A 23282-nucleotide genomic window follows, 5' to 3' on the forward strand; every position below is an offset into this window, starting at 1 on the left:
GCAGGATAATAAACTCTAGACTGAACGACATTGGAGATTGGCCTGATGTCATCACAGATAATATTCGCATACACCTTGTCACTCAAGGTTCTGAAACAGTTCAACGTACGGACAGTCAATTCAGACAGGTGTATAGACATCAAGAATCAGCAAAAGGAAAGGCTAGAAAGCTTTCAGCGGCTTGTTTTTTCCGGCAAATGTCAAACGGCGAGAAAGTTCTTAGAAAGTGGATGTGTTATTCGTCAAAAAAAAAGAATCCTTATTTTGCTTCCCCTGCATACTCTTCTCAACAAGATCAAGTACCAAATCTTAATTTAAATCCAAAGATGGATTCAATGAGTGGTGGAGGTTATCCCCGAATATAGAAAAACATGAGACCAGCAGAGCTCACATTCAGTCATCGCTTGCTTGGAGGGAACTTGAAGTTCGCCAGAGAGTGGGGAACAGTATTGACAACAAGGCCCAGGATTTGATTATACAAGAGACGAAAACCTGGAGAGTTAGTAAAATTACTATCAAAGCCAAATATTTCTCTATTATTTTTGACAGTACACTTAACATCTCAAAGCAGGATCAAACTTGCTGTCACAGCTTTCCTATTATATTTATAATAATAACTCGATAGAATCTACCTTAGGTCTCGATACGTCTAGGTGTCCCTGGTTCAGTTCTAGTTAACGAAATAAAACAATGAAACCACTAGATCAAACACATAAACTTTAATCAGCTTTACTGCATATGACACACGCTGGTCTCTGTCTAACAACCAACACACTTCCGGTCATTCGCGCAGATTGTAAAAAATAGATTATACATACATACACACATTCATCCGTGATTCATCCAAATTTTACGGTACGCTGTCATGGATAATGACGGGGTGCAGGTTTGTGAGTCTTTTGTTGACTTCATCGACACAAAGGACAAGCATGCTGCTGGAATCGCTGAGATAATTCTAGAGAAACTGCGTTCGGATGGCTTAGACATAATGGACTGCAGGGATCAAGGCTATGATAATGCTGCGGTCATGAAAGGTCAAAACTACGGTGTCCAAAAACGTATTCTAGAAGTCACTATTCATTGCCTTCTCAAACCATTCTCTTAATTTAGCAGGAATTCGAGCTGCTGAAGTCAATTCGGTAACATTTTTTGCTACACTGGACCGTTTACACGCCTTTTTCTCAACTTCAACACACCGCTGGGATATCCTCATCAAATAACCGGAACTAGCCTTAAAAACGTTTAGTTGAGACCCGCTGGAGCGCCAGAGGAGAAGCCGTCAAGATAGTTAGGGATAAATTTTCTAAAATTATAGAAACTCTGGAGACATTAACTAGCAGAGATGAAAATTCATCGACTAGATCTGAAGCAGGTGGATTATTAGTTGATATTCAGTCTTTTGATTTTCTCACCTATCTTGGCTCCTGTATTAACTGAAATTAATGATGCGCAATTCTACCTTCGAAAACAAGGATTGTCTATTCAAGACTGCTCACTCAAACTAAAAACATTAGAGACATTTTTAAGTAGTAATCGAGAGGACATCGCTAAAGCCAGCATTACCTTTGCCGAAAGCGTGTGTTCAGATCTGAGAATCAGTACAGAACCTCAAAAACGTATTGGCCATAAGAAAAAGATGCCTGGTGAGAAAAGTGACTGTACTTGCACACAAAGAAGAGCTACGAAGGGAAATTTATTCTACCTTGGACAGGATTGTTCAAGAAATAATCACCCGATTCGAGCAACTTCATGATGTAGCAGATAGATATGAATTTTTGTTGCCTTCCCAGCTATTAAATCTGCCAGTCTCAGTTGACATTGCATGATTTAAGGTTCACGTCATGATAAGAGTTTAAAAGACACGTGGAATTCCTGATGTAGAATGAATAAAGTTGACTTTGAGTTCAGTCAAGTGGTATACTCTGGACCGGGTGGTCAAGTAATATATTTTGGTCCGGGATGGACAGTAGCGACTTAGAAAAGTCTAGTTGTAATTTTGAGTTAGAAAGAATCTTTTGGGTAGTTGATGCCAGTGGTCTTTTTGAGACTTGTAATTGTATTCCTAGTATTATTCTGGATTATTCTTTACAGTGTTACCCGCTGAGATGCGGACGTGATTTGTAATATACTCTGGAGAGTTTAACGTATTGGATATATTTGATACCGCTGTTATGCGGATAGGATTGTTTATAATTTCTTGACTTGTAGCACTATCAAGGAGTGCAGTATTATTATGTTTTAAAATAAACTTTATATTTGTCTGCTGAAACGGACTTAAGTCAGTTTGTAGTATCTGTGTTTGTCACGTGTCAAGAGTACTCCAGGAAGCAAGAACCCCGCATTCCACGACATTCGCATTCTTCAACATTACACCATTTAACCTTTTACAAAATCCTCAGGTCGAAATCAATCTCGATAGTACTCCTAGCGACATTAATAAAAACGAATTTCTGCTGGAGCGAAAGAGGCTTCAACAGTTTGTCACAGTTTCATCAGAAGCATCCGAACTTCCAAAACAAGGACCTGTTGAGCTCTTGAAATTTATTTTAAAAATATCAGCTAGATGATTCAGTCCCGAATGTCGTCCTCATGATTCGCATATTTTTTACTATTGTGGTAAGCGTCGCTACATGCGAGAGAAGTTTTTCCAAACTTAAACTGATCAAGAATTACTTGCGATCAACGATGACAAATTTACGACTCACTAATTTGGCCATTTTGTCCATTGAACAAGAGCTGGTGGAAAAAATTTCGATAAAATTATTTATGCTTTTGCCAGCAAGAAAGCGCGTAAAATTCACTTGTAGTATGTTTATGTAAAAGTGATTTTTTTGAATTAACAATATTTGATTAATGAATACATATTATTTTGAACAAAAAAGTAAGGTTTCGCAATGTTATTAATTAGTTGTTTTTTTTTTTTTGGGGGGGGGGGAATATACTCTAGCTACGCCGCTGAGCGGACTTGCGTTCAAGACTAGTGTGACTCTCACTGAAAGACTATTGTTATATAAGTATTTCTATGTATTGTGTATATATATATATATTTATTATATAACTATTTAAAATGTATTATTTTCATGCAGAAGAATCTGTTTGAATAGTTATTTATTCTTGACTATCTGAAAGTTGTGTCTTTGGCTTCATGTCTTGACAAGGTGCCTAAATTCCTTTGGTTATTCCAGTTGTATATATGTAGTTTAGTTTTCGATATTTCTTTGAAGACTGGACTTGTCTTCGCAATATCCAGTTAGGGGGAGAGGGGGGATGTCGTGCGCATCTTGTTTGGTATTTTCTTTTGAGCACCATAAGGTTTCGTAAGTTTCTGTTCCTAAGGATGCGCTATATTGGTGTCATTGTTCTCTTGTTTTGCCTTGAGGTGGAGTTCTCTGTGTGGTGTTCTTCTCCCTTATTGGGGACGCAGGCTTGGGACTCTGCTGGAGTCGAGTTGAGTTGTAGGCTTGGTATTTGACTATTGCCCGTGGCGTTGGGATAAGCGTTGTGAGCCCTGATCGACTATGGCACTGAGATTAAGGTGTGCTATAGTTCCTTTGAATGTAATTTGTAATTGCTTTGTAAATGCTATTGATATCTATTCGTAATGTATGCTTCATCATATCATATATTCATTAAATTGTTAAACGTACAATCTTGTTGTTAACTAATGTACATTAACTTACGTTGTCATTAATATCGTTCACGTTGAACAACTATTGGTATTCACTTCATGTTACATTGAAAAACCCTGTATTCAGTTTTGGCCAGCCAGTCACGGCTTCGATGCCGATATTATTTGCTTGGATTTAAACTGTCGAGGTAGGGAACCTGGGAACTCGAGGAAATTATGTCTACCCCGGAGTCAACGAGCTGAAATCCCACACTGACACCCATCAGTAGGCCTAAATATAGTCAAATATTTCTTTCTTCGTACGCACGTCTTTGAAAACGACATATTTCTGCAAACAACATATTTCTTTATAGCCTACATCAGGCTGAGTCAACCTCGTCTGGTAATATTGTATTTTTTAAATTCAAATTATTATGGCTCAAGAAATCCACGAAAAACTGCTCTTTTTGAAAACCTTTACTACTATTAATATTTAATGTTTTGAAGAACTACTTCGTAAAACAACAAATCCCTATAAGAAAAATAATAATAATAGCAACGGATGGTGAGCTTACAAACCTTTATGAACAAAAAGTTTCTAATGTGTTTAGTGATTGTATGCTATACGTATAACTGTTATATAATGGGTTTAAATTTCAATGTATTCGATTCAATTCAAATTTTTAAAAATTAATTCAACTTAAAATGTAGTTTTAAATTACTTACATTTTCACTCCTCGTGTCACTGGCTAACAAATAATTTAAACAAATAGTGTGTAATTTAAAATTGATGAATTATCATTAATTCTTATAACTTAAGCAGGGGGTCTACGGAAAACCAGAAAACATGCCAAAAGGGTCTACGAGACAAAAAAGTTTGGAAACCACTGGCCTGAGAGTCTAGATCTAGAATCTATACTCTGGCTTTATTTTTTGGTCATATACTACAACAACAAGAGGTGACGTGAAAAATACTCCCTAATACTTCATGACGTTTATGCAGCTAAATTTTGATCATACTAAATTACATCAAAATAATATATAGTTCAGTGATACTTGCTCTAATGTATTGTTTTTTAATTTCTGGGATGGAGAGTTACCTCCTCTTAAGTAATTTTCATTACACTGTAATTTACAGCAATAAGAAACCGTAAAAACTAAATTATTATTTTTTTTGGCTTAATATTAATTTGCGATGGTACAGCTTTTGAGGTTTATGAGCCTATTGTCTACGGTAAGACCACAGAAAGAACCGGATCAGGCGTGGGCGGTATTATATCGCCTATCTTAGACTTAGTATATCTAGACTAGACTAGAGAGGTAGAGACTAGAGGCTGAGAGAGGTAGTAGAGGTAGAGTCTAAGTCTAAAGACAAATTGAAAGTAATCTAGACTCTCTATACTCTATATTGATATTCTAATCCAGTGTTTCTCAAACTTTTTTGTCTGGCGGCACAGTAAAAAAACTACAAAAATTTCGCGGCACACCACGAAGAGCAATAGTTGTTTTATAATAAAAAGAAAAAAGATTCTACCTGTTTTTAAGTATTACATTTTAATGTGAAGGGTGTGCCTGTTTTCGAGAGCTAATGCGATCTAATCGAGGCTCCAAAGTCAACAAACAAACTCGCATTTCATCGTCTTTTGTAAGAAGTCTCTCTTTTCTTAGACTTGATTTCAATCAGTACTGTAATCCAAACTGACACAATCATGAAGTTGCAAATGGAAGAATTATTTTGATTGCTTTTAAACTGATCGCAGGATATAACTTGTTGATTGAAATCCAAAACACATCCAGGCTTTTCTCGGCATAACTTGACTTAAGAACTGCATCGTTTTTTAAATAAATGAGCTGCTCTACTTCTTCAGTTGTCGGATTTGTAGCTTCATTGTTTCCAAATAGATAGCTGATCCATCCATACTCATTACTTCCAACTGTTGGGAAGTAATGCTGTAATGCCGACTGCAGGTGTGTCAAAGTGTGCAGAATTTCGGGGGTGATTTCTTTATTTGAAGCGCATTCATTGTAAGTAGGTGAAGGACGCCTTTCGCGATCTTACTTTGCCACAAAGACAATTTTTCACCAAATGACTTTCAGTTTTGAGGATGCAGTGATGATGGTTTCCGTTGGTCATTGAAGACTTAAATTCAATTAATTTAATTTGTCAAATAAATCAGAGAGAAATGTCACCTTAACCCACCAGATCTCGTCATGAATAGAAAATCCGAAGTCTTTTTTTTTCAGCCTCCAAGAATGAAATCAGCTCAGCCTTAAGTTAGACGACACGCTTTAACAGTTTTCCCCTGGAGAGCCAACGAACGTTGGTGTGATACAGGAGACATTTGTAGTCTGAATCCATTGCTTCACAAAGCTTTGAGAAAAGTCGGGAAACAAGCGGTCGAGATTTTATGAAGTTTACAACTTCAATCACTTGATCCAGAACAAACATCAAATCTTTCGGCAAAGAGCTTCTGATTCAGCCTCTGTGTTGTGTGCTTTATTGCGTTTTGCTAATAACTGAGCAACCTTTTAACTTGCAATCAATCCCTTTTCTGGCAGCTTTAGGTAGTTTGTATGTTTCTTAGCTTGTTTATTTTGTTGAGCCCTGATGTTTTCCATGTATTCCTTCAGTTGTGCTTTTACAGCTCGATGTTTTGTTCCCAAGTGTCTCTTCAATTTGCTTGGAACAAGCGCTTCATTCGACAGAGTTGCATTGCAGATCAGACAGAATGGCACTGGAGATTCTTCAGTTCCCGAAGATATGAAACCATATCCGATACAATCTTCTTTGTACCTTCGTTTGGTTCCTTGCTTTTCATTTAACGCTTTCGCAGTCTCATTCTTGCTAACGTATTTCTAGATGGATAACAATGAATAACGCTTATTGATAATTTGTTATTATTAGCATACACCTAACCAATTTACATGAAACACATCGCTTAGTATTATCGTTACCAATTCAAGAACTGCTGTGCGTCTGCTAAGGCGGCCAACATTTTAGTCATTATAATAATGTATATGTAGTGGACAATTACATAACCTGAATAGCTAACACCCCTTTCCGTCACTATGGAGCGATCCACTACTATTACTGGTCGTTTCAAATGGGGATGTCATCGCAACGTAAAATAAACATTTAATAGTAGGCAGACTTGTGTAACGCTGCACGTATGGCGTTCTGAAAACTCCCGCGGCACACCAGCAAATCTTCGGCGGCACACTAGTGTGCCGCGGCACACAGTTTGAGAAACACTGTTCTAATCTATTAGTATTAATTTCATCATCATCTACTCTAGATGATAGTAGATCTAGACCTAAAACCTATAACTATCTTTTTAAAACTGAGTAGTTATACAGTATCTACGACGTAGTGAGTTCGAAATCCGCGTATAAACACCGGAAGTAGTATTCCATTTTTTATATAAAACCTGCATAGGTCCATAAACGTTGGTATTTTGAATTTCATAGTAAAATTACATTTTTATTTTTTTTTTTACAAAATTTGTGTTCAATGTGCTCTAGAATGTTAATATTTTCAAATGGCATGTCCCGATTATTCCAGTGTTGGCTTGTTTTTATTAAAATGAAGATCAAATGACTGCATATTTTTGTTTTTATGTTTGTCAATTGAAATAATCCGTGTTTCATCCTTTTTAAAAGAGGCTCATCTGGGTAATTACTTAAAGATTCGTAATTGATAACTTAGAAGCATATTTTCAATCAGATTTAATTAGAAAAACGTCCTCGAGTGAAGTCCTCTCGATTCACTCAAATATGTGACCAATTATCGATAGTTGACATTTTTCAGCACTGAACACTATATTTTTGGACAAGTTGGCAGAAACAAAATTATCCATGAAAACAAGAGCTTTGCTAAAACATATATACATCCATCACTGTCAGTACGTATTTAAATCCATCTCAATCGGCCCCCTATTTATAACCATCTATGATTTGAATAATTTCTTTTTAAAAGCAATTGATTAATCTAAATATAAAATTAATTATTTTTACATAAGGTAAAATAATTTTCTAATTATTCCAATTCAATACAATATATGATTTAATGTAATCTATACAATTTTAAAAAATTCTTAGTTATCTTTTAAATAAGTTTGTACCACTAGTCATTGGTAATGTTCATAGAATTTAAGCTTTGTTTGCATCATATAATTATCAACTACTCTAGTTAGGTTATTATTATTTCACTATAATTTTTTTTTACTATTATTATTATTATATTTTATTACTATTAATTTTAAGATTTTTTGATTAAAATATTATATAGCTATTATTGTTAAATACAAAAATATAAGAAATTGAATTACATTTTTAAAGGCAATACTATGGTTTGTTTTTCACATTTAGGTGAAACATCAAGGACACTTTACACTGCATTAAAAATTGCTAGATGCACCAGAGTTTCTATTTAACTCTCAGATTAATGCTTTTAGTTGTCCTCTAAATTAATTATCAAACCATGATATCTCTACTGTTAGTAAACTCCACTCAATTTTTAAATCAAACTATACCTCAGTCTACACTGGGCATATTAATGAGTTTCTCATTACAAAGGGATTTATCAGGCCCATTAGTATGTATAAAAAAATGTGCTTCACCACAATACTTGGGCTGAAAAAATCTTAGGTTTTTTTAATTTATTATCATGAAAAGCACCAAATGCTAAAATGGCTATTTTTAGATGGTAAGACAAAAGTCAATGGCAACAACGCTTGCATTATCTTTGCACTAAAAAAGAGATGAGCAAGAGATAAATTTTCTTTTTGTTTACCAAGAAAAAGATGTGGGGAAATTATTATGGATTAATTAATTTAGTGTGGACAGATGAGCAAGAAATGAAATGGCAAATGAAATAAAAGCTGCTTTGAAAGATGTTGGTGTGCCTATTCTTAAAGAAAATATATTGTTTACAACAGCAAATAATCTAAGAATCTGTGAGATTACCCATAGCCTATTAGAATAATTATGGAATTATGGATGATGCTGAGATTATATAATTATTCTTTAATTGTGATACTATTTTACATTTCCTTAAATGTATTTTAATTTTATTTGATTTGATTTGCTGATGTCTAAGTAAATATGCTATTTTATTTCCAAAAAAAAACAACAACAAACATTTGTTGCAATAAAAAAATCTATTTTGATTAATAATCAACCCATAAAATAGAATATCTAGATATTTTTCTTATATAAAATCATGCATTAGGTATTAATATTTAGAATGCATCTATTCTTTTCATAATATTAATTATGTTCTTCATTAACTTGTGTTGCAGATTTGATATAGATTTAAAAATTATTTACTTCATTCTTCAAAAATTACTTAAAATCAAAGCATTACTTTTCAATTTTGTAAATAATATTTTCAGCATAATAATTAATTCATACTTTAAAAGTATAGATACCAGACACTTAAATAAAAAAAAAATTCTCTTTCAAGATTTAAATCTTTCAAAATGAATTTTTAACAAACATAAGTACTTTTCAATTACAAATAGTGTTTTACTATATATTCATTAAGAGTACACTTATATTTCTTTAAATAATAATTATTAATCCTATCAATACATTCAAAATTGATTCAATGTTACATGCAATAAAGAGAAACTCAAAACAAAATTAGAAAAAAATTAGATAAATTGGCAGCACAAACAAAAAAATACTCTTGACCTATTTCCCAGTTTGATTCAACTTCCGGTAGTGAACAGAAATGACATGGATCTAAAAAATCAAGACTTTCCCCCTCTCAAATAAAAATTAATATCTCCCCTTCCACTTGTCATACAGTGATAAATTTAGTATGGTTGGAAATATTTTTTCAAGCCCTATTCAACCATATAGGTTTTATTAGTATATTGTGAGTTTGAATTTTTTATCGAACTACCTATCTACGACTAGGTTACTATTGAGTCTCAGACTAATATTGTAATAATAATAATAAGTCTAATATTATTCAATTCTAGTACTAAGACTTACTAAGACTACTCTAAGTAGTACTGTACTAGAGCACTGGCGGATCCACGGGGGTGGGGGCGGTAGGGATGAAATCACACAATTTCTATACGAATTTATTAGTTATGTCGTTATGTTAATAATATATACTAGTTATTTATATTTCAACCTATTTTTAGATTATTTCGCCCCCCCCCCCCTTTAGTATGTTGGCCGATTCGGTGGGATGGGGAGGTGGCGATAGCATCATTCCCACCCCCGCACCATAAACTTTCAAGTGGGGGGGGGCGGTCCAATTTATTTGTAGAAATCTCATAGCTTGTCAACGGAATCAAATATCTATATAATTAAAACTTGTTATTGATATTTTAACCGATCTTTATATTATGTTGTTCCCCTGTTAGCTGATTGGGGGGGGGGGGGGCGAACATATGTAGCCCTTCCAACCTAAACCCTTTGAGTGGGAGGGGCGGTCCTACTTTTAATTAGAAATCATAGTTTGTGAACAAAATTAGTTGAATTACAATATAATTTTTATATTATGTTGCTGCACTTCTGGTATCTTAGCCGATTCAGTGAGGTGGAGGGGGGGGGGCGATAGCTTCTGCTGCCCTCCCCTCTCTAGCCCTCTGAATGGGGTGGGGCGGTCCTATTTTTATGGAGAAATCATAGTTTTTGAACAAAATTAGTTGAATATCTATATAATATGAACTATATATATTCATGTTTCAATCCATTTGTATATAATGTCAGACACTCGATCTGATCTCAAATTTTATCATAAGTAAATATAAAACGAAAAAGGGTTGTTCCAGGTGGGAGGGGCGATACATGCGATCGCCTTCCACCCATCGGACAAACCAATACTTTTTTCTTTTTGTATTTTAGTTAAGAAATTACAAAATAAAAAAAAAGTGTCACCTAATATAATTTATATATGCTATAAATTGAATACTTTTATTGACTCGCCCCACCCCCTATTCTTTAATGCCTAATGCAATCATTAGCAGTAATTATAAAAAGGAGCGAGGATTAACGTTTTCACTCTACCACCCTCTCCCCTTTCCAGATGAAAAGATGACGTTTTAAAACAGAAAAGTCAAATGTGGCGACAGAGTTTATGGCATTGTATACGACTTTATCTTAGTTATTTTAAGAAAGACTTTGTTTTGGAAAATTTAGAATTCATACGAAATTTCTCATTATAAGAGTAACAATTGAGATGAGGTCTGAACCCAAATTATATTTTCCTAGTCATTTTTCAACCTTTACTCAAACTGATATTTTTCTGTTGTAAAAATAAATTGGGACAATAACTCACAATTTATGCTTGAATACTAAAAATGCAAAAAAAAAATCTAATTGGTTCACTTAATTTCTCCTCCCACTTCCACTTAATAGGATGAATAATGAGATGTAGATGTTAGGAAAATGCGTTTCTGCAGTGAAGAATGCAAGAAAACGATTTTGGCGTGGGGGCTTCGCCTCAATCCCCACTGGGGGAGCAATGATATTTCCATTATAGTCATGACAAGCGTCAACACATTGCAGGTGATACATTCACATACAGAAAAAGATGTTTTTACAAAGCTTGGTATAAGCTAAAAAAAACACAACAAAAAACATACGCATGCGCGTGCACACATACATACATACATATATATACACACATATATGCTTATATATACATACATATATATACATATATATACGTATATATATAAAATATATACGTATATATATACACACATATATACATATATATTTATACGCCTATATATGTGATAATATGCTTATTAGTTGAAACATTGTTATTTTCATAAACTTCAGCTATTTTTTAACGTTATGTATTTCGTATTCCGCTAATTTTTAATACATTATGCACATCGATAACATTAAGAATTATTTTTTGTGTTGGATACATGATGTATTATATTATTATGTTATTAAAAGTTCTGTCATTTTTAAGAAATTCACTGTGATACTATATACAAAATGTTATATTAACGTTTCAAAAATGTGTCTAGATTTATCCTTGACTATCAGATGTGTTATTTGTTTGCTAAACAACTGAAGCCAATTCCATGGACAGGATCTCCCTGTCTAATGCTGCACTTAGCTTCTAACATTTGCAAGAATTCACCATGAGTGAATCAGTCTCACAAGTGCCAAGGAGGTATCACTTTGTCCCAAGTGCTGGTTGTGAATGAGCAATTCTGGCAACAAGTTCAGGTTTAGTTTCTTGGAAATGATAGCTTCAAGGTATTTAAAATCACCATATCAACTAGCTCTTTCTCTGTCCCCACTAGACCATCTATTTTATCCACAAAATATAATTTAGTAATTCTTCTTTCACCTATGCTTCATAATCTTTAAGATCATCCTCCATGGCTGCCTGGTCGGGATGGCTGCCTGGTTGTGCGGTTTGCACGCTGGACTGTCGTTCAGATTTATCGATGGTCCCGGGTTCAAACCCTGCCCGCTCCCATCCCCCGTCGTCCTGCAGGAGGTTTGGACTAGGAAGTAATTATCTTCAACTATGAAGGAACATCCGAAACATGTAAAACATTTTACGAACATTTTATTCTTTCAAAGAAGCAACATAGTCTCCGTTCAACTATGGTTTTGAACCAGTCGCCAATGTTATTGTTGAAGCACACTGTGCTTGTGGCCTGATTGAAATGCTAATAATAAATAACAAAAACTACTGCGTATTAAAATTTGTATTTTTTAAATGTGTAAAAAAAAAAACAATATTTCTACAATGTGTATGTTTTTAGTTTTAATTTACATCAGAAAACACATTTAATATGTAATAGATTTTTAAGTAACATTTTAACAAATAAAAAATATGTTCTATTTCCTTTCATTTAGTTTTCACAGGAGCAACTTGTAGAGTTGCATAGACACCCTTTTTTAAAGTCTCATCAAGATATTTTATTATGATATCTTATCAAAATATTTGGAAAATCCATGTAAAATGACATTCAAGATTTCAAAATAGATCTCAAATTGTGTTTACAAAGACATCTGGAGAACTAATTCACTTAATGTCAATTATGGATGACATGAAACAAAACTTGAATGAACTCAGAACTGTCATTAAAACTGAGAAGATTGAAAGGTCTCTGCCCTTAGAGACACTGGAAAACAGTTTAACTGGTCACATTTTCAAATTTAATTTAGAGGAAGAGGCACAGGTAAAATATTTGTTAATATAAGAGTCAAAATTATTCCCTTAAGGGTTCAGATTTTTTAAAGATATAGATGTGATAGAATAGTTGACATATTTTTTATTGTGGAAACTTTTTGATATCTAACTTTTTAATAAACTTTGTATCAATTTGTCACTTAAAAAATATTATCTGTCAATGAAGAACATGATTTACATATAGTACCAACATTCTAATAATAAAGACATCTGAAGAACTAATACACCCAATGTTGGATGGCATAAAGGAAATCTTCAATAATGATCTCAAAAATGTCATGAAAATTGAGAAGATAGAATCCTCTTTACATTCAGAGACACCAGAAATTACCTCCACTGGTCATACTGCTGAAGAAATTTCTGCAGAAGAAAGACAGGTAAGACAAATGTAACACATATGAATACAGTTTTTTTTTTATTTTACGTCATTAACATCAAACACCATTGAGAGATGGACAGAAATCCTGCTGTTTTGCATAGTGCATGTATGTCACCAAACAGGTTGAAAATTTGTGGATTTCCAGACCTGTCAAGATAGAGAGCAACAAGTCTGGGGGCTGTCAAAAAGAATATGACACACTGTTTCCTCTTCATAGCCTAAATTGTGCAGATGTGCCTAAACTCAAAAACTCATGTATTGTCATTAGGCCTGGGCAGCTTTAATCACGGAGATGGCTTGTCAGTGCATCTGCTTCCAGACTCAGTAGGCTTTTGACACTTGTTCCACACTGAAACCATTTTTCCATTTCTGTTATTTGGATTGTTGCTCTTCATGGTGGGCCAAGGAGTCTGCAATGATGTTGACATTCAGTCTTGTAGGTTAGAGGTGGTCCAAAAGGTGCCCACTGATAGATAAGTATTGGTTGCTAAAGGATAAGTTTTAATATTTTCAGCATAAATATCATAAGCTATGAACTACAAACTATCAATATCATAGAACATAGCATGAATATCTTCTTGTTGACAAAGAAATGATCAAATAGATAGCCACATCTGGTGTATGTCATCTTTCCTAGTGCTCATTGTGATCTTCTCATGGAAATATTTGTTAAAGGTCAAGGCTTGAGGAATGGAGAAAAAAAAACATTACCTACAATAGACATATGAAGAACTTTTGTCCCATTATCAATGGCATAGGAAGGACACACTCATGAACCTTAGCCTTTGACCTCACCACAACATAAGAAGTTGGGAAATGTCGCCTACAATAAAAAGGGGATTAAATGATCAGCTATTTAGTTGACAGGACCATCACACAGAGCTACTGATAAAGAGCCAATTAATCACTTCTTTCCTCTGGAATAAGTATTTATCTTTGATCAAAGGGCTATTGGCTTGACTCTTTTGAAGATAATTGGCAGATGTTAGCATCAAAATTACCCTCTGTATCCTAAGCAAAGATAAGCTTCATCACTTATCAATTTCCCAGGTGATTTTTAGCGGTCCCTGAAAGGGGAAAAGATGCTATTAGTTTTGTGCGAAATGTCTGTCTGTCCGTCCTGTTTAGATCTCGTAAACTACAAAAGATATTGAAAATCCGACATCACAATATTTTAGACCATTCAAAGTTCTGATGAAACGGCTGCTTTTTTTTTTCTGAAAGTGAAAAATCTAATTTTTAAAATCAGTTATGCAAGCAGTTTTTTTTTTTCTGAAAACGAAAAATCTAATTTTTAAAATCTGTTATGCAAGCAGTTTTTTAAAGAGAAAAGCTAATTAGTATGCATTAAAAGTTAGACCTAATTTAAAACAAATAGTAATCTTGTAAACTTCATTTTACTGAACTTTTTTATATTGCAGAAATTTTCTTTTTTTTTTTTTTTTTTTTTGAGGATTCGAATAAGAGATTGAGCGGTAAAATTCTTGAATCCTGGTGAAGACTGGGATTTTCAACTTCGGAATCTTTGGGCGCCTCTGAGTCCACTCAGCTCTAATGGGGTACCTGACATTAGTTGGGAAAAAGTAAAGGCGGTTGGTTGTTGTGCTAGCTACATGACACCCTCGTTAACCGTAAGGCCACAAAAACAGATGAACTTAACATCATCTGCCCTATAGACCACAAGGTCTGTAAGGGGAACTAGTTAGGCCAGGCTCACATCTAACTTTACATTTACTTTCACCTATCCTTTGATCTGCGGGATCGTTGGGGCACTACACAAGATCTGTTAACCTTCTTTCTCCATTCTTACCTCTAATTTGTCTTTGATATAATTTCATTCAGATGTTCTTTCTGAAAATATTGAAGCCTGTCTGGGTAGACCACTTCGGGGGCCGATTTTGAGTTTGTGTTTCCACACAAACTGTCTTTTGTAACCTTGTTTAACTTACTTTTGTCTATAAATATCTATAATGAAAGCACAAAATTCTATTTTTTTCAAGTCATGTGAAGAACAAAGTCACTCAGTGTTGGATGACATTAAACAAGACTTTACAAATGATCTCAAAAATGCCATGAAAATTGAAAAGACAGAATCCATTTTACATTCAGAGACACCAGAAAATATTTCCACTGGTCATACTTTAGAACAATATTTAGCAGAAGAGAAACAGGTGAGATATTGTATCATACTGCATTACAATTTTTTTTAAAATTTTATTTCACTTCCTTTTTTACACAGAAATGTGACTTTTGTAAATAAGTTTTTTTTTTTTTCTTTTAGTTATTTATTATACAAATAAAAGAAGAACTTTATTTTAGGGGATATCTCTTTTGTTTTACATAAGCAAAATTAATAGTTTCTTAAGTGTAAGTAGTGGAACGTTTCTCACTATCCAGGCTCTCTGCTTACTGCTCCACACGACACCACCAACTTAAAGAACTTGACAACTCGGGGCTCCAAAATAACGTAACGGTTTAATGTTCAATAAATCACAGCCAATACTGTACAAATAGGCAATATGTAACACAGACTGTACAAATATCTCTCTGTTAAGAACCGTACTGCTGTATCTACTCTTGCACAAGGTTTAACTGTTCAGGCCAGTCTTCATGCAATGGGTTTGTTGTGTTGCAGCTGAAGATTATAATGCCATCTTGTACTGATAAGGTGTCTTGACTGTACTTGACACTACTCTGCACTGACTAGTCTTAATGCACCACACAGAACCATCCCTGAACCAGATCATCTGTAGTGAACCAGGACTGTACTGAGCTGTTGTACTGAACCGACTTGACTGTGACACCTCCGCTCTTTATATAGGATCCCTAATGGCCTTCTAGAACCAATGGAACATCTCTCAACCATTCTGATTAATCACATGACTGTCAGGGAGGTTTTGCTGTTTGCTCAACTAGGGGTAGATACACTTGCATTGAATTCCCGGATTCTTTCCCCCACCTGACAGTATAAAGCAAGAACCAAAAGATAATAGCATGTAAACTACGAACATCGAAATAAAAGTTATTCAACTGAACATTTAGAATGAGGTATCTAGGAGGGGTAGCACCTCTGGTGGACAGGCAGTCGTACCCTCTTTTTGAGTTTAGCTTGGCTCACTCTTGGTACCCAACTCTCACCTGTGGCTCCCAGAAGCTGTAGCATGCTCAGCGGCCACACCCCGGAAATGGCTTTGACTGGCCGGCTAAACCAGGTAGAGGGTATCTGACATGGCTCTCAGTACACTGAGGTTCTGTCAAACCTAGCATGTGAAGTCTGGACTTGGCGGCCTGTGCGTAACGTCACAAAACTAGACTAATCAGACAGAAAGGCAAGTACCAGCACAGTGCTGTGGAGTACTCAAGAGCAAGACAAGACACACAGAAAGTCTCTGGTCATCCACTGCACCCAAACTTGTCCCTGGACATCTTGACCAAATCTTGCTTCCAGTAAAGGATGGGCTTTAGGGCGAGAGAGTGAGGTCGACGTGTTGCGCGAATCCTCCTCACTTTAATCCAAATTCCAGCGCAAGTCACTAGTGAATAAATACAGTTGGCAACGTGAACAATATTTAATAATACGAAATTGCAAGTTAATAAGATATTTACATATATATCATTATCATTGTGGTTAGCATTCCATTAATACCTATTCAAATAGCAAAAACACACCTTCTACACGCACACTACATCTCGGCGCCCTGCAGAACATAAGCTTCATACACCTCCAACGACAACTGTCACAATAGCTAGCAATACGGCTCCAAGGGCGAAAAGGTGACACTCTTTCCCATGGCCCCAAGCCTAACACCCTGAAATGAAAAGAAAACCTAGATATAGCGATGCCGCTTCAACAAAGAACTTTTTAATAGCTACACCCGACTGAAAGTTCAGCCTACTATAATAAATACTATAATAACCTTAATAAAACTATGTACTTATGTACCCTTACAAAGGGGAAACAGAAACCCAGCCAACAAAAGAAGCTCCCTCTCTCTCTTGCAGGAACTAAGGATGATGTAAACACACACATACACAATATTCTAGACAACAAAGCGCACCTAATATACAACTTCCTATACACTAAAACACCAATATTAAATGCAAAGAAAACTTCAAGCGCGCACGACAATGACCACATTCTTCGTGACGTTCCTGAGCTCTCTTCACAACACAGATCCTTCCCGAACTGACTTGGCTGACCTCCACAACTCGTCATGGTTGACCATGCATCTAGCGCTGGCCTGGGGTGATTTGCATTTGCTGTCTACATACACCACTAACCATTTGTGTCACCACCAGGTTTATTACAATAGGAATTGATATTTCCTATATTGGCATATATCAAGTTCACATTCTTATATGCTTGCGAATTTTGGACTGCAGAGCTTGAGAAGAGGATCCTAGCAATGGAATTTAGATGTTACAGAAAGATCCTAGGTATCACATACAAAGATGGCATCACAAAGAAAGAGATTAGAGATGGGATTAGTACAGCAATTAGATCCCATGATGACACCTGCTAACTACTGTAAAAAAACAAAGTTAAAACCTCTGGAAAAATTACAAGGTCCTCAGAGCTCAATAAGACCTTCCTATAGAGAAAAATCCAAGGCAAAATACAGAGAGGAATGGAGAAAGACAGTCAACAGATCTTGTGTGGTGCCCCAATGGTCTAACAGACTAGAAGGTGAAGGTGATATCAAGAAATGACAGAAAAGATGAAAATAAAATCAAACAATCATTAAAATTTATTATTTGAAATGAAGAAAAATATCTTATCTGTTGCCTGGCTGTAATACAGTCAGTAGAACAAAGCATGAATTTCTACATGTAAACATGGAGATATCAAATTGGTGTCAACAACCAGTGTATGTAACCTTTCCAGTGCTCCTTGTGGTTCCCATGTAAAGGGAGAGTGAGGAAAAGGAACTAGCACTATGATATCTTTGTTGGATTGTAGCTCTAGATAGCTAATCTAAGGTTTTAGTAAGGGAACATGATAATGGTTCACTGACAAATTATTCTCCACAGTTGTTTCTGACAAAAAAAAAACTAAACTATCACCATCAGCTGGTTCACAGAAGACAAATGGTTCACATGACAAATGGCTCACTAACAATTTTACCTGGTACCCACTGGTTGAGCCACTTTTTTTTGTTATTTCTGGATGTCCTTGACTTAATTGAGCATTAATTAACTGGTCTGTTTGATTGCTCTATGGAGGAGTGTAATATTAAAATTATATATTATATGGTGGGTTATCATGATTAATGTTTTAAACTCTTTACTCAATCAGATTTCTCTAGTCAATGCTTTGAATAGTGGATTATGAGCCTGTAAATTTGAAATATCTAATGGTGCTTGTATTACATCATTGAACTTGTTTTCTTCTATCTGTAATGCTTTAGTTTTTTATTCAAATTTTGTCTGAAAATTTGAGCAGTAGTCTCCACAGGGTGCTTTTGTATCTTAAGTTTTTATTTTTAGAAAAGACCAGGACACCAAGACATGCATTTATGGTGGTTTGAAGGCTGACCCATTAGTGCATATGTGGATAGCTGCTTTTTTTTTTTATGACATACTCTTTAGTTGTTTTATATTAGATTCCTTTGTTTAAATCTGGTCTATTGTTGTTTTTGTGTGTGTGTAGATTTAAATCCTTTAAAATTCTGTACTTTGATTAATTTAACAAGACCCCCCACCCCCCTTTTCCCATTTTTTTCTATTTTTTTTTTATGCATCTCCTGATTTAAATGCCAGTTATACACAGTTTAATCACCACACATATTTCTTACGATCATCAAATGCAGACCTATGTTTAAAAAAAATGTGCACCCTCAACCAGCATTATAATATGCCCTCACACCTGCACTACACATTTTCCTGTGAATTATAGAAGCTCTGAGTGGAAAATTTTGTTTTTTGATTTGCTTTTCTCAGCCATATAGTAGAATTTCAAATAATGGAGACACATTGAAAGCTAATTATGGGTCTACCAGGTGGCCAACAAATGAAACTAATCAAAAGAGAAGAGGTTATAGAAGATGAAACAGCTAGAACAATAGAAAAGCACGGCAAAAATAATTCTTGACAGCAAGAAGGAAAGGATTCAAATTGAAGCCATCAAAATGTAGTTTAAAGGTACAAAAAGTAAATTTTATGTACATATCTTTACAGATTGTTGTATAAATCCTAATGACTTATATATTGAAGCAATACAATCCATGAAATAAATACTGCTGCAATACTAGCCACGTAAAGAAATGTCTATTCCAGACACACTTTCAAAAGCATTGCTACCAATAAAATATCCTACAAGTGATGACTGGAATGATCAAATTCATCTCATTTTGAATGGTTTACCCATGTCAGGTGAATATGTGAACATTTTTCAGCAGGCAACTGATGATGCTGCAGCTCTAAGACTTAAAGAAACAAATTATGATAGGCTGGTCAAACAAGAGAGCTGAAATTCCACAAGAAATATGAGGATATTAAGGATTTAAAGAAAAAGTAAGTGAAAGCAATAGTTTGCTTTTTGAAGGAAAAGGGATAATAGTACCAACAGTATTGTAAAAAGAAATGCTTCAAAAGGTTGACTAAGATCATCTTGGGTGCTATAGATGCCTTGGTACAGCCTGGGAGGTTCTGGGCTGAAATGTCAAAACTAATATAGACATGGTATCTAGCTGTGCAGAATGTAACTCCCAGCAAGGTTCACTGTTGCCACATTAGTTTCCTTTACTTCCTTGGGTAAAGATTGGAGCTGATATTTTTGATTATCTTGCTAAGAACAATTACCTGTAGTAAATTATTAGAAATAAATTTTATCCCAATGCTTAAAGTATCAGATGTGATAATGCATATGAAATCACAACTTGCTGGAGATGGTATCCCAATGGAAGTAATTGGTAGCAACAAACCTTCATTTACTTGCAAAGAATTTCTGAAATTCTCTAAAAGCTGGGGGTTTAGACAGATTAAGGCTAGCCCCAGATATCCACATTCTAGTGGCATGGCTGAAAGAGCCATTCAGAATGTGAAACAGCATCTTTAAAATGGTAAAAGTCGGGTCAAAACTAATACAGCCCACTTGCACTTCCTAAATGCTCCATGCCCTGATGGATCTTCACCTGCTCATGGTCTGTCATCTGAGGACAAATCTTCTGACAACTGAGGGCTATTTCAGACCTTAAATCCCAGACAAGAAAGAATTGGAAAATGCTGGGAAAACAAGAAGTCATCAAGAAAAATATTATAATAAAAAGGCAAGACTTGCTTAGTGACCACAGATTTAGCCTGACAATTTATGGGAACCAGCATTGGTCATTTCAGAAGCATTAACCCAAGATCCAACTTCACTAATGATCTCACTAATCCAACAGACATTGAGAACCTAACAGCTCCCTCGGTCCTATATAATCCTTGAAGAATTCAATGCCCATAACACTATGTGGGGATCCATCAATACTGACACAAGAGATTGTATGCTGGAGAATATCTTCTTCCAACATGAATTATGCATACTCAATGAAGCACCACTGACCTACTAGCATCCAGGAACTGGATCTCTCACTTGCATTGACCTCACCATATGCATCCCTAGACTTTAAACTTTAATTTTTAATGACTGTATAAAATTAAGTTTTAATGACTTTACTGTATAAAATTTAGCTCTTGTGATATGAAAGGGGAATAATCATTGAGGGATTATGGTCACGACATGGCCTAAATTTTGCCAATGTACCAAAAAAAAAAATCAACTATCAGAAATATTAAATGTATCATATCTAAAACTCGGGTCAAAATCCTAAAAAGGCTCATTTGCCCTTCCAAAATGCCCCGAAGGATCTTCAGCTACAGGGCTGCTCATAGACTGTCATCTAAGGACAAATTTTCTGACAACTGAAAACAAGAAAAGGGCATCAAGAAAAGTATTATAATAGAACGGTGAGATACACTGAGTGACCACAAATTTAGCCTGACAATTTTTGTGAACCAGCCATGGGCGTAGCCAGGAGGGGGGGGGGTTACTGGGGGGTAATTTTATGTTGATTTTTAGCTTTGATTTAGTTTATTTTAGGTAACATTTTAATGTTCAACCATCACTTGCCCCAGTGCATTACAAGGGATTTTAAGTTCAAATCACACTCCAGGCGGTTTTGAGGTTAACACAAACGACAGTCACCAAATTTTATGAGCAATGCTAAAGGGGATTTTGAGTTTAAAACCCCCTCCAAAATTGTTCTATTCCCCCCCCCCCCTCCCAAACTTCCCTGAAAACAAATCCTGGATTCGCCCATGAAACCAGCTGTAGTCATTTTAGAAGCATTAACCCCAAGATCCTACTGGGTAAAGACACCAGATGGAACAACGCACTGAAGAAGTAGGAGAATGTTAAGAGGCACATTTTATGCCTGATATTTAGTAAATGGACAACCCCAAGACAGTATTACATTACTATACAACCTTTAAAGCCAGAGAAAATGAGCAATACATAAAACATGTAACATAATCAGACTATTGCTGTTGATTTGCTGCCAGTGGTAACTGGATATGGCAGTCAAGTTCGGCCACTACTACCTTAACCTAATACAGATATCTAGATTTTTTTTTTATTATACAATGTTGATATGACTAGTTTCTCTTTAACATGTTTATAGTGAGTCAAGAGAAATCTTTTGTATAGTTCATTTAATATATGAATATTTTTTAAGAGGGAGATGTGATAGAAAGTGTGTTTGTTTTTGAGTGATTAGTTGTGTATGGTGTGTTACTTTGTATTGACAAACTAGATGACCTTTCTTGTTAGTACTTGCTTGTTTGAACAGCTAATATAGTGTCTAAGGTGGACTGTGTAGAAAGAGGTCAGTAAACATCAGAGTGCTAAAGAAGACAGCATGTACTCAATGAAATGAAATGTCAAGCTAATTCATTTATTTGTTAATAGTTATTAAGTCTTTTCTTTCTGTACAAGATATCTAATACAGAATTGTTATTATGTAAGATTTTTTTTTTCTTTAGGAATTAATATGTATGAATAGTGAATACAACTATAGTATCAAATTGAATTAATAATATATTGTTTTAGTTAACAATTTATTTATTTTATCTTGCAGAAAAAAATGGTAAATAAGAATCAAGAATGGATTTTAAACCAAGATATGTATGCTAGAAACACCAAGAAAGATTGGTATGCTCCAAACTTAAAAGATGAGGGAGAATTTTCTTATTACAATAGGACCAACCAGCTGATTTATGAAGATGAAAAATTTGAGCAATTTCAATTGGATACAGAAAAAATCTCAACTTCATTTAAAGTAAAAAAAAATAAGATGATTCCCTCAAGTAAGAAGCCATTAGAATGTAAAATATGTCTGAAAGTATTCAATCAGTCTGCTCACTTGAAATCCCATGATCTAATACATTCTGGTAAAATGTCATTTAAATGTAAAATTTGTCAAAAAGAATTCAATCAGTCTCGGCATTTAAAAAGACATGAGGTAATACATTCTGGTAAAAAGCCATTTAAATGTAAAATTTGTCAAAAAGAATTCAGTCACTTGTCCTCCTTAAAATACCATGATCTAATACATTCTGGTATAAAGCCATTTTAATGTACAATCTGTCAGAAAGAATTCAATAGGTCTCAACATTTAAAATCCCATAAGCTAATACATTCTGGTGAAAAGCCATTTAAATGTAAAATTTGTCTAAAAGAATTCACTCAGTCTGCCAACTTAAAACAACATGAGGTAGTACATTCTAGTAAAAAGCCATTTAAATGTACAATTTGTCAAAAAGAATTTAATCTTTCTTTATGCTTAAAAAGGCATGAGGTAGTACATTCTAGTAAAAAGCCATTTAAGTGTACAATTTGTCAAAAAGAATTTAATCAGTCTTTAAACTTAAAAAGGCATGAAATAGTACATTCTAGTAAAAAGCCATTTAAATGTAAAATTTGTCAAAAAGAATTTACTCGGTCCTGCACCTTAAAACGCCATCATATAATACATTCTGATAAAAAGCCATTTAAATGTAAAATTTGTCAAAAAGAATTCAATCAGTCTCAGCATTTAAAAAGACATGAGGTAATACATTCTGGTAAT

General features: G+C 34.7%; 1 protein-coding gene across 3 annotated transcripts in view; it reads left to right on the forward strand.

The window, feature by feature from the left end:
• The window catches only part of LOC106073473 (zinc finger protein 678-like), a 68808-nt gene extending 45874 nt beyond the window's left edge, over positions 1-22934 (forward strand). Inside the window, exons 1-6 of one of the 3 annotated variants that reach the window (XM_056039423.1) lie at positions 4704-4841; positions 12458-12783; positions 13001-13171; positions 15174-15344; positions 19569-19686; positions 22293-22934. In XM_056039423.1, the coding sequence (XP_055895398.1) occupies positions 12634-12783; positions 13001-13171; positions 15174-15344; positions 19569-19643 (567 nt within the window). In that variant the 5' untranslated portion in view covers positions 4704-4841; positions 12458-12633 and the 3' untranslated portion in view covers positions 19644-19686; positions 22293-22934. Of the gene's footprint in view, positions 1-4703; positions 4842-12457; positions 12784-13000; positions 13172-15173; positions 15345-19568; positions 19687-22292 lie in introns of those variants that run through there. The other 2 variants (XM_056039424.1, XM_056039421.1) reach the window with 2 other exon arrangements.
• The last annotated feature ends 348 nt before the right edge of the window (positions 22935-23282 follow it).

The sequence above is a fragment of the Biomphalaria glabrata genome, chromosome 8 (genome assembly GCF_947242115.1).
Source record: "Biomphalaria glabrata chromosome 8, xgBioGlab47.1, whole genome shotgun sequence".
NCBI lineage: Eukaryota > Metazoa > Mollusca > Gastropoda > Planorbidae > Biomphalaria > Biomphalaria glabrata.